The following is a 15,143-nucleotide window of genomic DNA, read 5'->3' on the forward strand; positions in this document are numbered from 1 at the left end:
ACTGCATGGAAAGAGAACCTTTCTATTGGGGAAAACCTAGACAGTGAAAACTAACTTCTGCCTGGTATCAGCTCTCCACCTCCCCTGAAAATTTTCTTTATTCTTAGAACCTGCATTTGTCTTGCTAAATATAAACTTTCTATGTAATCTCTTACTTAAGGTATGATACTTTTTTTTTAAGTTTCATTTTTATTCAGCTGTAGCATTACATACCTCTAAGCCATCAGAATTTCTTCTGGATTGATTTGCAGTGTATTTGGTGTTTGCTAGCAAATTTGGAACATTTCAGTTTGTGTCCTTTCTCCACATGGTACAAGATCTAATTACCACTCAGCATGAAATAGCAGCTGAAATGAAAAAGGCAGCAAGAGAAGGCACTGGCTTAACTTAGAGCTAATCAAGGACTTTCTTCTTACATACTTCTCAGCTGCAGAGAAAAGGGAGCTAGCACTCATTAAAGTAACTCATGTATTAAACATTTTTTTCCTTTCTTGATTTTAACTGAAATAGGGAATTTGTTCAAATCTTTATGGAAGCAAGACATTAAACAACACTTTTAATTTGCACTGGAAGTCACTGATACTTCCTTAAATTGTGCAAAATATTTTCATCATCAGTGTTGCTAGGAGTCCCATCCTATTTACTTGACATTTAAACAAATAAACAACATTTATGGGAATCAAATGAATGATTAATCACCTTTTATAAAGCTTAGAATTTTACTCAGTTTTGGACTTTGGGATCCTGAATTTGTCTAAAAGGAACCTTCAGATTTCTCTTTAAAGCATATGTAATCTTAATATAGTAATTTTGGGGCTTTTTATTTTCTGGAGTGAATGAGTTAAGTAATTAACCTATTGGGGGAAATGATTGATATATTTACTTCTTAAATCATTGCAGCCTGAGTTTTCACTTACCAGATTCTCAACAATTTGAAAAGTGAGATAGTATGTGGTGTTGGGCAGATATCAAAAAAACATGTACCCCACCAGTGTTTGGAGTATTGTATTGTATTGTTACTCCACCTCTGGAGGGAAAGCACTTTGTCAGAAATGAAATGTATATACTTTTTGACCTAGCAGTTCCACCTCTAGGAACCTGTCTTGAAAACGTATGTATAAAAATGTTCCTAGTGATATTATCTGTAATGTAAATAGAAAAATGCAAAAACATCATTAACAGGAGAGTATTAAATAAATTGTGATATATTCATATCCAGATACCTCATTCTTTTTAATAGCTGCTCTTACAGAGAATGATATATACTTGCATATATTGATTAGGAATATTCTGTAAGTTATCCTATTACATGAAAGGAGCCAATAGTTTTCTTCTATTTGTGCTTCAAAAAGCAAAGAATAGAGATATGTTTATACAACTTCTCTTCCTCACCTCCCCCTTCCATAAGCATATATTCACACATCCATAGATAGGTAGATGAAAAGATACAAAAGAAACTGTTGGTAGCCTTTATAGCCCTGAATGGGACTATGGATCTGGATGGAAGGCAGATATTTTTGGTGGGGGGGAGCATACTTTTTTGTGCTCTTTGAGTATTTTTTTTAGCATATGTACATATTATTTTTCAATTAAGACATTTTAAATTAATGACTAGGTCTATCTTTTTTTTTTTTTTTTTTTTAGGACTCAGCCCAGGAGAGTGTCATCACTCGAGATATTCATCGTACATTTCCTGCACATGATTACTTTAAAGATACTGGAGGAGATGGCCAGGAATCACTCTACAAGATCTGCAAGGTAGGGCTCTCCACCTCATTTTTTCTAACTTATTTTATAGGGCTATATTTTAGGAACCCATCTTAAAGACTTTTAGATTTTTTTTCTGTCTTCATTTCTTATTTGCACTGTGCCCTATTGATGCTAGTGGCCAAAGTCCCTCACCAGAGTTCTTTGCTTTGCATGAGAAAGAATTCAAGAGCAAGCAGGGTGCTTGGAGAAAGGGACAAAGATTTATTAAGTCTAGAAGTAAGAAAGGAGCCACTTCATAAAGTAGCAATCTCTCGTCCCAGATGAAGAAGAGGACCCTCTTTGTCTCTAATGAAGGATTTTAAGTTTTTAAAATTAGTTAATGGTATGGGGGAGGGGGCTTACTGTTAAATTTTGGGTTATCATTTACATTGGGTGATTAGTTTTTACATTGTTTTAGGGTTGCAAAATTATACACAGGGAGCAATTTGATAAATGTCAAACTTTCACTGCTGGAGGAAGTGAGGTTTTGTGGTTTTCTAGGAGTCAGATTTTCTAACTCTTTTTATGACTGGCTGGCTGCTAGGTTAAGGGTCAGCCTAAAACCAAAATAACTATATTAGGTCACTTTGTCTCCTGAGTCTCTGTTCCCTCCTGCCTCAGTGTCTTTGCTCAGTACTGACTCCTAAAGGTAACTCTTTGGCTGTATGTTCCAAGCATCCTCATCAGGGAGAGGACACAGTATGGCCTCACTTTGGCTCTGCTGCTAAAAGAAAAGGAACAAAATGTCTTCTTAGGCTACTATAGTAAAGACTCAGAGGAGTGCTGATAACTGCCCTTTTGACAAGATTATGTGGCAATTGTCTTAAATTTTGGACAACACATAAGGGTAAGAAACAATGTGGTTTTTAAATACTAGCAAGTTCTCTGATATTATTGGTATACTCTAACTTTTGTCACATTATACATCTTCATGAAGTTTTTAAGTCTCATTTTAAAATCTTTACCCCTATTATTAGTGAGCCTGGAAGAGAACATTTTTCTGATATTTGGTAAATATCCTCTACTTGGGTATAAAAGATTCTCTATTTGTTAGTGGACAATAGTCCTCAGATTATTAATTTTTCAAGGTTATATCAGAAATGCAAAATGACTTTTTAAATCATTACCTGTAGTTAACTTGTGTTTGTCAATGCTAATTAAGGCTGAAAGCTAAAAATTACAAAGTCTATTAAACAAAGTTTTGACTTTTATCCTCAAATTTAAGTTGCCTTACAAAATGTGGTAGGTAAACTCAACATTGTCCTCACCTACCATTCCAGTAGAGATTATTTCTGAAAAGTGAACTACACAAAAATCTTGTAATAATATGGAGAAAAGTCAAATACCATGGCTAATTTATAAGTTATGTAATCAGTTCCTGAATAATCAAATTTATCTTTTTCTTGATTAATAAAATTTGGCCAGTAGGTATTCAGAAATACATATCAGTGTCATTTTATATTTACTGATTTTTTCATTATTACTTACAAAAGCACTTGCCTGCTTATGCTAACCAAGTAGGATTGATGCTTCATGCTGCAGATGGCATAACTTTCATTAAAATCCTTCTTGCATGTTTGTGGTTTAGCCCTCTGCCCAATCTTGTCTTGTCTTTTTTCCCTTCTCTCTTGCTGCAGCCATTTGGAGGATTATAACACTGATCAGAAATCTCTTTTTCTATGAATGTATCATTTAGAGCTAGAAATGCATAAGTAACTTAAAATCTGAGAGTGTACTGACTTCTGGAAAGTAATATATCATCTAGTTTTAAAAACTGCCACAAACCATTGAACACTATTACAAATGTATAACATATTCACTATATAAGTGTAAATGGCAAAAGTAATTATTAAAAATTTTTCTGCCAGTTTTGAAACGTTGTAAGCTAATTAGCTCTGGCTTATATAAGGAAAGCATCAAAATTTGTGTAGTTTCTAAGTTTATGTAGAAGGGTCTGACTTATGATATATGGGAGAACATTTTTCCCGTAGCATTCAGCATATTTTTAGCCAATCAGTAACTTTTCCTTCAATTTTTGTCTGGTTGATACTAGATAGTTTTTTCACATAACTAAAGCAGATGGTTTTATGTGCTTGCAGCCTCCTGACTTACAATTTTGCTCCATTGTAGTAAAAACAGTATTGCTCTCATTGTATAATATTTACAGAAGAAATATCTGAACCATTACCAAATGTAAAGATAAAAGTTAAATAGTTGGTGTATTTAGAAGTTGATATCCTTTGCTTTGATATTTTAGATAATAATCCAACCTTGAATTCATTAGAGTATTGATTAATACATTCACACAGCTCTTGAGGCTATGTTAGATTATCAGTGTATATTTGCAACATGATGAGACCGTTTTAAAGCTCTTTCTGTGTAAAGAATATTACAACAATGGAGCTTTAAAATACCTTGTACTGCAAAATATTTTAAATTACACTATATTTTGTAAAAATATGGAAAAGAAAAGAATCATACTAAAAGCATTTAAAAATTCAAGATACTAAATGAAAGTTGCTAAGGCTCGTAATGTTGTACTAAAATATATATTACCTAAACATGATTTTGCAGCACCCTTTGTTAGTGGGGGAGAGCAGAAATGAATATATATATATTATATTATATATATCACACACATATATATATATTTATATATATATTCTGATGAATATGTTATAAAAACCAAAGTTTGCTGGGTTCCTAAATAGACACAGTTCCTTTTCTTCTTGATCTCTTATTTAACAGCTTAATGCTCATGCAGGGCAATCTCAGGTGGTGGTGATAACTTACAAATAGGAAAGCATACTTAAAAGTACTTTAAAATTGAACGTTCTTCTCAAGTTTATGCATGCACTTTCCTTTCCAATTTGAGCCATAGTCTTTCATTTTAGGACTCTTCTTCCCGTATCCCCCAAAATTGCTATATGTAAAAAGGCCACTGAGTATGGTCTACCTATTCTATCCTTTTTATCCGTAGAATAAAAATCATATCCAACATCATACCTCACATTCTCAGCAACAGACCTTTGACTTTCCATCTTGGATATCTTGCACAGGCCTGAAATAATACCTTGATCTTGTCTTGATGCCAGAACCTCCATTATAAGTGTTAAAATGAAGCAATCATAGTGGACATCCTTGTCTTGCTCCTGATCATAAAAGAAATGCATCTAATGATTTACTACTAAAATGGTATATCTTATTCACATCAGCAACACACTTAATAGAGCTTTTTTAAATACAGTGCCGTCCATGTGTTATAATAATTTCAAACGTACAAAGTACTTTTACATATATTACCTCATTTATTTCTGACAACTTCTTATCAATGGAGCCCCTACTAGAAATATAACATGTTCTGCTCTTAAATTGAGACAGAAATTATTAAGACAGTTTCAGTTACAATAAGTGTGGAAATCAGTTCTGGTTTCAAGGATACAGAAATCTGACTTTGTAGTTGAAAAGTTTTCTGTGGCTCTGGTGAAATGAGAAATGATCTGAACTGTCAGATTAGAGGGAAGACTGTTAAAAACTTTCTGTCATGTTTTAATGGCCCTGTCAATTTCAGTTTTTTCCCCTTAATATCTTTTTCAGAGTAGGAGGAAATTGAAATGGTTCAAAGATTCTTCTGTTGTCATAAATTTATGTGTGGAAGTTAAACTGAAGGTATAATGGAATTCATAGGATTCTGAAAATGAAAAGTTTAGAATTTTCTAACCTCCTTCAATACCCCCTTCCTCCTTCCTCCCTTCCTGTCTCTTCTATTAGTCAAGTTAATAACATTTTAAAATAGTGTCCTTGAAAGGAGGAAAAAAATACTAGTGCCCCAAGTATCTTTAGCATTTTTCTAGTTTAAATATGATATAAAATCTGTTTTGAGTTGGGAGACAGGTTGGCACAGTTTAAAGGACTGAACATCAGGAAATCTGGTTCTTGATCCTTTCTGTAAGCAGACCTTAAACTCTGGGGAAATCACTTTTTGGATTTCCTCCTCATTAAGGCTATGGGGTCTGATATGATTATTCTGATTTCCAATTCCAATTTGCAGTGATTCTAAGCGTTTTAATTTTTTTTTCTTAAAATATAACAGATAAGTGCAGATTTTAATAATTCCTAAGTCAGGAATAATACATATATATGTAATAAAATATAGCTCTGTTGCTCAATACCACAGCTATAAGTAAGTGTAATTTAACATTTAAGACTTCACCTGACTTTCTATTATTGTGTTTGGGTGTGTGTTTCATGCAGACATGAAATGGAATACATTTAGTGGTTTACTTTGAAACACACATCTGTTTAAAGACCTAAAACCAGACAGTCACAGTAATCAGCTAAAATATTGTTCACAACAGTATAGATTGAAGAAACTCTTGGTGTGCAATTTAATTTAAGGCATATTGCCTTTTCTAATTTTCTGATTAAAGTAGCAGTTTTCTAAAAAAGAGGCTACTGTTGTGAATGGAAAGGGAGGGATCAAATATATTACAAAGAGATCAATACCTTTGTTCATCTGGGTTAATAATTTTATCATATAATGGTTTGTGGAAGGATAAAAATAGACTTAACCTTTGTTGTTTTCAAATATTGTTCTCAAAACAAGATTGGATTTAATATAAGAATTAAAACATTTCAGGTATTATTTTGATACCAATAATGAGTGACCTGCTGCATGATTTTGAAGAGTGCAAATGGTCACTGACTTTTGTAAAGTTAGATATAATTATACATTTTTTATATTGTTTTCTAGAATCACAGGGTATTAGTGGTTATAGGGATGAATTATTTTTCACTGAGTCAATTGTATTTTCAATATAAATTTCTATTTGAATACCTGTAATTCAACTCTCTTCTTTGGGATGCCTGAATGGTTTTTTGTTTGAATGGCAGCATTTACTGAGCACATTATATGCCACTTTTCTTTACAAAACCCAAGAGTATGAGCAAACTGTGAGACTCCTTCTGCTCACATCCTTGGAATCTGATTAGCCCCAGAATAAGGGCTCATTGGTGTGGAATGCTAGGTATTCCAGGATCAAAATGCACCCAAAAGGATTTCCTGTAGGGCTGTACCTTGGGGAATCCAGCAGCCCATGGAGAATCAAGCAGGCCTTTTCTATTCTCTGTGTATCGCCTCTCTCTTGAGTTTCTGGCATCTTCTTTCAATCATAGCAACATTCTAAGGTAGATCCAATGGGGTGCTGCTAAGGAACCCTTCAAATCCCTAGGGTCACTGTGCTTTGCCAGCACATCATAATGAGCAGTGAATTAAGTGGTTTCTGAAGACCTTCAGGTTGGAAGAGTATTCTCATACAAATTAGTTTCCTTAAGGAAAAATTAATTCTTTTAGGTCATAAAAGGCTCAGAGAACCTTCCTAAAATTTAGATGATAATCAACATAAGCACAACAATGATAGTGGAAACTTGTGAAGCCTGATATAGAAAGCACTTCTCTACCTGTTATATGATCCCCATATGTACTCCCATTGGGCAGGTGGAATTTCTTGTTTTATAGATGAAGTCCAGAGAAATTAAATTATTGGCTTAAAATTATATAGCCACTAAATGGAAGACACTAACTTGAATCCAGGTCTGTTAGCTTAAAAATCTGTGGTATTTAAATGAACTACTATGATTGCGCATTTGTAATAAAGAAGAAAAATTAGGATTATTAAATACCTTCTGTGTACTAGAAACAGTGCTAGATGTTTTTTTTTAAGATTTATTTATTCATTTATGAGAGACACAGACAGAGAGAGAGAGAGGCAGAGACATAGGCAGAGGGAGAAGCAGGCTCCCCGCAGGGAGCCCAGTGTGGGACTCGATTCTAGATCCTGGGATCACGCCCTGAGTGGAAGGTAGATGCTCAACCACTGAGCCACCCAGGCATCGCAGTGCTAGATATTTTAATATGGATCATGTTACATAGTTTTGACAGTTATCCTGGAAATAAAAACTATATCTGTATTCTTATAATTGGGCTAACAGAGTCTCAGGAAGACTAAGCATTTATTCATATCACACAGAATAAGAAATTATGAAACTAGTATGCTTCCTAGGTAGGTCTGTCCCGTGGCAGAGTCTAGATTCTTTGTACTATGGTGGCTTTTCTTCATTTTAGAGGGACAGTTTTTAAATAGCAAATGATCTTAGCATCATTATTTTAAGTTAAATTCAGAAAACAAGAACATATTTTTCTCTTAAGCTAAAAACTTAAATGCAAAGAAAAAATGACTTTATATGCATATACTATAAGTGTCTTATTAAAAATAATAATAGGGCAGCCCCAGTGGCTCAGTGGTTTAGTGCCGCCTTCAGCCCAGGGCGTGATCCTGGAGACCTGGGATTGAGTCCCACATCTGGCTCCCTGCATGGGGCCTGCTTCTCCCTCTGCCCCCCCTCTCCCCCCACCCCGTCTCTCATGAATAAAAAAATAAATAATCTTTTAAAAATAAATAAATAATAATAATAAAGAGAAGATTGGAGTACTAGTGGGGACTTCACCAGTGTACTTAGAGTCACTCAAACTCTTAGTCCAGGTAAATGTTCTAATTAATTTTTAAAAATTTTTATATATTTTTAATTCCAGCATAATTAACATACAGTGTTAGTTTCAGGTGTACAGTTTAGTGATTCAGCAGTTCTGTACATTACTCAGTGCTCATCATGATGATAACCAGCAGTTTGTTCTCTATATTTAGGAGTCTTTTTTTTTTGTCTCTTTTTTTGTTGTTGTTCATTTGTTTTGTTTCTTAAAATCACATATTATATCCTCGAAATCCATCCATCTTGTTGCAAGTGGAAGATTTCATTCTTTTTTATGTGTTTCAATTATGTTTTTGTTAGGATAGCCAGTGCAAGAGTGCTTAGAAGACAGACCAACGACATGCTTTGGGGTACCATAAAAGAAAAATGAATTCATCTTTAATGATTACATCTAGAATTTTATAATCTTAAATTCTAGAAAGAAGTTATGTTAATTTTAGCATGCATATAAATTTTTATTCCTTTTTATGAAAGATTATTTGATGTACATATGGAGAATGAGGACCTTTAGTGATTAGGGCTTTTAATGATTTAAATAAGACTCTGAGGACTTCTTGGGGGTGCCTGGGTGGCTTAGTCAGTTGAGTGCCTGACTTGGTTTCAGCCCCAGTCATGGTCTCAGGGTCATGATGTCAGGGTCGTGGGATTGAGCCCTGCATCAGGCTCTGTATTCAGTGGGGAATCGGCTTCAGGATTCTGTCTCTCTCTGCTCCTCCTCCTGCCCACGCTTGCGCTCTCTCTCTCTCTCTCAAATGATTAAGTAAATTTTAAAAAAAGAAAAAGACCTCAGGGACTTTTTTTTAAGTGTATTTGTTTATTTTAGAGAAAGAATGGGAGAGAGAGAGGCAGAGGGAAAGAATCTCAAGCAGACTCCTAGCTGAGCATAGAGGCTGATATACTACTGTTGTGGTTTCATAGACATTTCCCTTATGATTTCAGAAGATGAGCACTTTTCACAGTCTATATCCATTAGGATAGTCTCTACCATGACAAATTTGTTTGTCTTTTACTTGTTCTTACAATTGGGTTTTCTCTTATTCTTGCTTTGTAGGAGGTATCATCATGAATATGAAGTCCTTTTCTTAGATATATGTATTGTTAATATTTCCTCTATGGTTTTATTACTCTATTAGTAGTATCTCTTGATGGACAGATACTATTAATATGTATAAGGTCCAGCTTATTAATTTTTTCTTTTTTAAAACATATTTCATTTATTTCAGAGAGAGAGAGAGAGAGAAAGCATGAGTAGGGGGTAGGGGAAGGGAGAAGCAGACTCCTTGATGAGCACAAAGCCTGATATGGGGCTTGATCCCAGGACCCAGGATCATGACCTGAGCTGAAGGCAGATGCTTAACTCACTGAGCCACCCAGGTGCCCCAATTTTTTCTTTTGTGGTTAGTATATTTGTGTCTTATTTAAGAAATCTTTGCCTAACCAAAGTCATGAAAACATCTTGTGATGTAATCAAGAAATCTTATTCTTTTGCTTTTTACACTAGGAATTATATATCTGTCTCTAATTGATTTTTGTATGAGGTGGAAGTCAAGGTTCATTTTCCTTTCATATGTATGTCTAATTGATCCAGCATTATTTTTATTTTATTTTATTTTATTTTATTTTTTTTATTTATGATAGTCACACAGAGAGAGAGAGAGAGGCAGAGACACAGGCAGAGGGAGAAGCAGGCTCCATGCACCAGGAGCCCGATGTGGGATTCGATCCCGGGTCTCCAGGATCGGGCCCTGGGCCAAAGGCAGGCGCCAAACCGCTGCGCCACCCAGGGATCCCCAGCATTATTTTTAAAGAACCATTCTTTCCCCACTGTATTGCTGAACAGCATCTTTGTCATAAATCTGATCCATGTATATGCGGGTGTGTATCAGGACCATTTTTTAAATTCTTGCTTTTATAATTTCTTTTTTTTGGATATATTTGATATGTAACATTGTGTAAATTTAAAGTGTACAGTGTATTAATTTGATAATTTATATGTCGTAATGTGATTGCTGCTGTAGTGATATTTAGAACTTCTGTCATATTACATAATTATCCTTTCCTTTTAGTGGTTGAAATAATTAAGTTTTAGTTTCTGAGCAAGTTTGATTATTACAGTACAGTATTATTGACTATATCTATTATACTGTGCATTCAGTCTCTTATTTACTACTTGTAAGTCTGTACCCTTAAAGAATATCAGTCTTATCTAACCCTGCCCCACCCCCTGGTAATTACCATTTTACTCTGTTTTTTTTTTTTTTTTAACAAGTTTGACTCTTTTAGGTTACACAGGTAAGTGCTATCATACAGTACTTGTCTTTCTCTGGTTGACTTAACTCACTTAGCATAATGCCATCCATGTTGTCATAAATGACAGGATAGCCCTCTTTCTGATGGCTGAATAATATCCCATTGTATATATTACCACATTTTCCATTCATCTGTTGATGGGTATTTAGGTTCCTTCCATATCTCAGCTTTTGTGAATAATGCTGCAATAAACATTAGTGTGCCTATATCTCTTTGAAATCCTATTTTCGTTACTGGACCATTCCATTCCATTGATCTGCTTATCTATCTGTGTACCAGTATCACACTATTATAATTACAGTAGCTTAACAATAGGTCTTTTTAAAAATATTACAAACAAAATTTTTTTTGTAGTTTCAAGCAATTCCAGTTGGTTCACATTCAGTGTAATATTAGTTTCAGGTATAGAATTTAGTGTTTCATCACTTATAACCATGCCAAATGCTAATCACAACAAGAACCCTCCTCAAACCCTATCACCTATTTAATGCAACTCCTCACCCACCTCCCCTCTGGCAACCATCAGTTTGTTCTCTATAGGTAAGTCTTTTTTATGGTTTGCCTCTTTCTCTTTTTTCCCCCATGTTCATCTGTTTTGTTTCTTAAACACATATGAGTGAAATCTTATGATATTTATCTCTCTCTGACTTATTTTGCTTAGCATAATACTCTCTAGCTCTATCCACATTATTGCAAATGGCAAGGTTTCATTCTCTTTATGGTTGAGTAATAATCCATTGCATATATATATATATACCACATCTTCTTTAGCCATTCATCAGTTGATGTCCATTTGGGCTCTTTTCATAATTTGGCTATTGTTGATAATGCTGTAAACATCAGGGTGCATGTGCCCTTTGATTCTGTATTTTTGTATCCTTTGGATAAATACTTAGTAGGGCAATTGCTGGATCATAGGATAGTTCTATTTTTAACTTTTGGGGAACCTCCATACTGTTTTCCAGAGTAGCTGCACCAGTTTGTATTCCCACTAAGAGTATAAAAGATTCTCCTTTCTTTGCATCCTTGCCAGCATCTGTTGTTTTGTGTGTTGTTAATTTTAGCCATTGTGACAGGTGTGAGGTGATTAACACAGGTCTTACTATCCGGTAGTGTTTGTCCTGCAACTTCGCACTACTTCAAAATTATTTTTACTGTGTTGGCCTTTTATAATTCCATTTGTTAGAATCAGCTTGGCAGTTTTTGAGGGGAGAAAAAAGGCACCTGTAAGAATGAAATCTTGCCATTTGCAACAATGTAGACCTTGAGAGCATCATGCTACATGAAATAAATTAGAGAAAGACAAATGCCATATAATCTCACTTATATGTGGAATCTAAAAATAGGTAAATAAAGATGGAACAAGCTTATAGAGAACAGATTGATGATTGTCGGAGGTCAGAGGTGGGCAAAGTGTGTGAAAGATGTAAAAAAGTACAAACTTTCAGTTATAAATAAATCATGGGGATATAGTATACACTATAGTGACTATAGTTAATACTGTATTGCATATTTGAAAGTTGTTAAGAAAGAAACTCTCCTCACAAGAAAAAAAATTGTTGCTATATAGTGACAGATGTAAACTAGGCTTATTGTGGTGCAACTTTGTAATGTATACAAATACCAAATCATTAAATTGTATACCCTATAGTAATATGTTATATATCAATTATGCTTCAATAAAGTTAATCAGAGAAAATAGTTCCTCTTCCAAAAAAAGAAATGACAGTTGTTCTAAAGGGGAAATATTGACAGGTAAAAAAGATCAGAAAATGCTTTTTATGTACTTTGAGTACAAAAGAACCAAAGGAACCTGGTATTCTTTATTGTTTTATCATTTCATAAATCAAATAGATTTTCTTTCCTGTTAAGTTCTAAATGTTAAAAAAGGATATCAAACATTCATATCATCCCAAAAAGTTCCTTAATGCCCCTTCACAGTAAATCCCATCTATGCCTGATCTCAGGCAACCATTTATCTTCTTTCTGCCATTACAGTTTCCATTTTTCTGTAATTTAATGTAAATAGAACATACAGTGTATACTTCTGGTCTCTCTTACGCAGTATAATGCTTCTGAGATACATCCATATGGTTGAGTGTTTTGATAGTACATTCTTTTGTATTTCTGGGTACTATTCCATTGTAATCTCACGAATTTTGATGCCATATTTTATTACTATTTAGTTGTAAATATTTTTCAATATCTATGATTGTGTCTTTGACCCTTTTACATTTGATGATTTTTAGTAATTTTTTGGTAATGATTTCTATATTACTTTTACTTTGGTCAAAGAACATGTTCTGTATAATTTCAAATTTTCTAAAATTTTCTGAGACTTGCCTTTTGATCTAAATATGTTTTATTTTGGTATTAGATAAACTCTTTAATGATACTTTTCTAGTCATTTTTATATCTTTTTTCCCTCTCTCTGTCAATTACTGATGAAATTATGTTAACATTCCTAACTATGAATTTGGACTTGTCTGTTATTCCTTTAGTGCTGTCAAGTTTTGCTTTATGTATTTTGGGGCTATGTTATTAAATGCTTACAAATTTAGTGTTATTATGTCTTCATATTGGATAACCTTATTATCATTATAAAATGTCTTTCTTATTGCTAATATGTACCTTGATGTATACATTTTTAGCTTTATTTTGCATTATATAACTTCTAATATCCTTTTACTTTCAATTAAGTTCTTATATTTAAGGAGTCTCTCCTTTAAGCATCTTATAATTGAACTTTGTTATTTTAAGCAGCTCTGTAATTTTTTAATTGGGTTGTTGGGGATATTTTTAATATACTTATTGACATACTTAATTTAATTTTTTTAAAGATTTTTATTTATTCATGAGAGACACAGAGAGAGAGAGGCAGAGACATAGGCAGAAGAAGAAATAGGCTCCATTGCAGGGAGCCCCATTTGGACCTCAATCCCCGGACCCTGGGATCACACCCTGAGCCAAAGGCAGACACTCAACTGCGGAGCCACCCAGGTGTCCTGACATATTTAATTTTAAACTTAATATCTCCCTATTTGTTTTCTATATGTCTAATCTGTGTTTTTTCCCTAATTTTCCACTTTATACTCCATAACTACTGTATAGTTTGTATACTTTTAGTGATTACCATAGGGATCACAACACGTATTCTCTGCTTCTTATAATCCACTTTAGGTGAGTACTTTGATCACTTCTATGTAATTCAAGAACCTATATCTCTTTAACTCCATATATTTTTTGTTCATTGTCCTATTGTCATGTATTAATTCTGTACATATATCAATACCACCCCCCACACACAGGGTATTATTTTTGGTGTTTTTAACTATCCATATTCATTTAGACTTACCTGTTTCTTCCTGCATTGTCTGCTTCTATCTGGGATTGTTTTCCTTCTTCTTAAAGAAATCTTTGATATTTCTTGAGTAAAAGTCTGCTAGTGAAAATCATCTCATTTTTTTATTTGTCTGAGAGTCTTACTATTTTGTCTTTATTTTGGAAAGATTTTCATTTGTTATGAAGTTCTAGGTTGGCAGGGGTTTTGCTAGCATTTTAAAGATGTTATTCTATTGTCTTTGTGCTCTCATCATTTCTGTTGAAAGATGGCTGTCAATCTTATGATTTCTTTAAATGTCATGAGATCTTCTTCTTTGGTAGGCCCTATACCTTACTTTCTGTATACCACTAAAATCTCTGCTTAGTTGTTTTTAATATTCTTGCAGACCACTGTTTCTAAAATTTTACCTTTAATGAAATACTATTTTACCCTTGTGAGCAAATATAGGAGATGAAATTTTCACAATGTTCCCCCCAAACTTTTTGTTAGATAAGTTGTTGGTTAATAGATTCAGATTTTCGGGAACCCTGGGTGGCGCAGCAGTTTAGCGCCTGCCTTTGGCCCAGGGCGCGATCCTGGAGACCCGGGCTCGAATCCCACGTCGGGCTCCCGGTGCATGGAGCCTGCTTCTCCCTCTGCTTATGTCTCTGCCCCCCTCTCTCTCTCTGTGTGTGACTATCATAAATAAATAAAAATTAAAAAAAATAGATTCAGATTTTCTGGGGGAGAGGGGAAATTTTCCCTGATCCTCTTGTTTTTTTGTGGGATAGAGTATTAGATTAGCATACTGATAAATCTTAATATTTCAGAATGAGTTTCATTTAATATCCCTGCCCTTAAATCATTCATTTTCCTTTTTTTATTTTAGGCAAATTATCTAATTTTGCTTCTTTGCGAAGGACAGTTATGTTTATAGTCATTCAGAACAGCAAGTGCATTCTCATACATATACATACACATATAAAAGAAGTCTTAGCAACTTAAAGTTGAAAAGCTTCACTGTGTGTGTATTCAAAGGTTAACTTCATACTTGGCTTTCCTTATAATATTTCATTTTTTATTTGTTAGTATCAATCATACATGAAGGACTATTTGAAGTTTATTTTTAATTTTTTGGTTCTTTTTAAGATACATGTTAAAAGATAGACTTTCTAGGAGTCAGAGCTCAACTGAGAAGATATGTTATTTTAAA

General features: G+C 33.9%; 1 protein-coding gene across 4 annotated transcripts in view; it reads left to right on the plus strand.

Moving 5' to 3' along the window:
- The window catches only part of RABGAP1L (RAB GTPase activating protein 1 like), a 720,977-nt gene that overhangs the window by 415,751 nt on the left and 290,083 nt on the right, over positions 1-15,143 (plus strand). For 3 of the 4 annotated variants that reach the window (XM_055319528.1, XM_055319525.1, XM_055319526.1), the window contains exon 14: positions 1,645-1,758. The exons of the other annotated variant lie outside the window; for it this stretch is intronic. In XM_055319528.1, coding sequence (XP_055175503.1) covers positions 1,645-1,758 — 114 coding nt within the window. The remainder of the gene's footprint in view (positions 1-1,644; positions 1,759-15,143) is intronic. 4 annotated transcript variants of the gene reach the window in all.

The sequence above is a fragment of the Nyctereutes procyonoides genome, unplaced genomic scaffold, assembly GCF_905146905.1.
Source record: "Nyctereutes procyonoides isolate TBG_1078 unplaced genomic scaffold, NYPRO_anot_genome, whole genome shotgun sequence".
Lineage (NCBI taxonomy): Eukaryota > Metazoa > Chordata > Mammalia > Carnivora > Canidae > Nyctereutes > Nyctereutes procyonoides.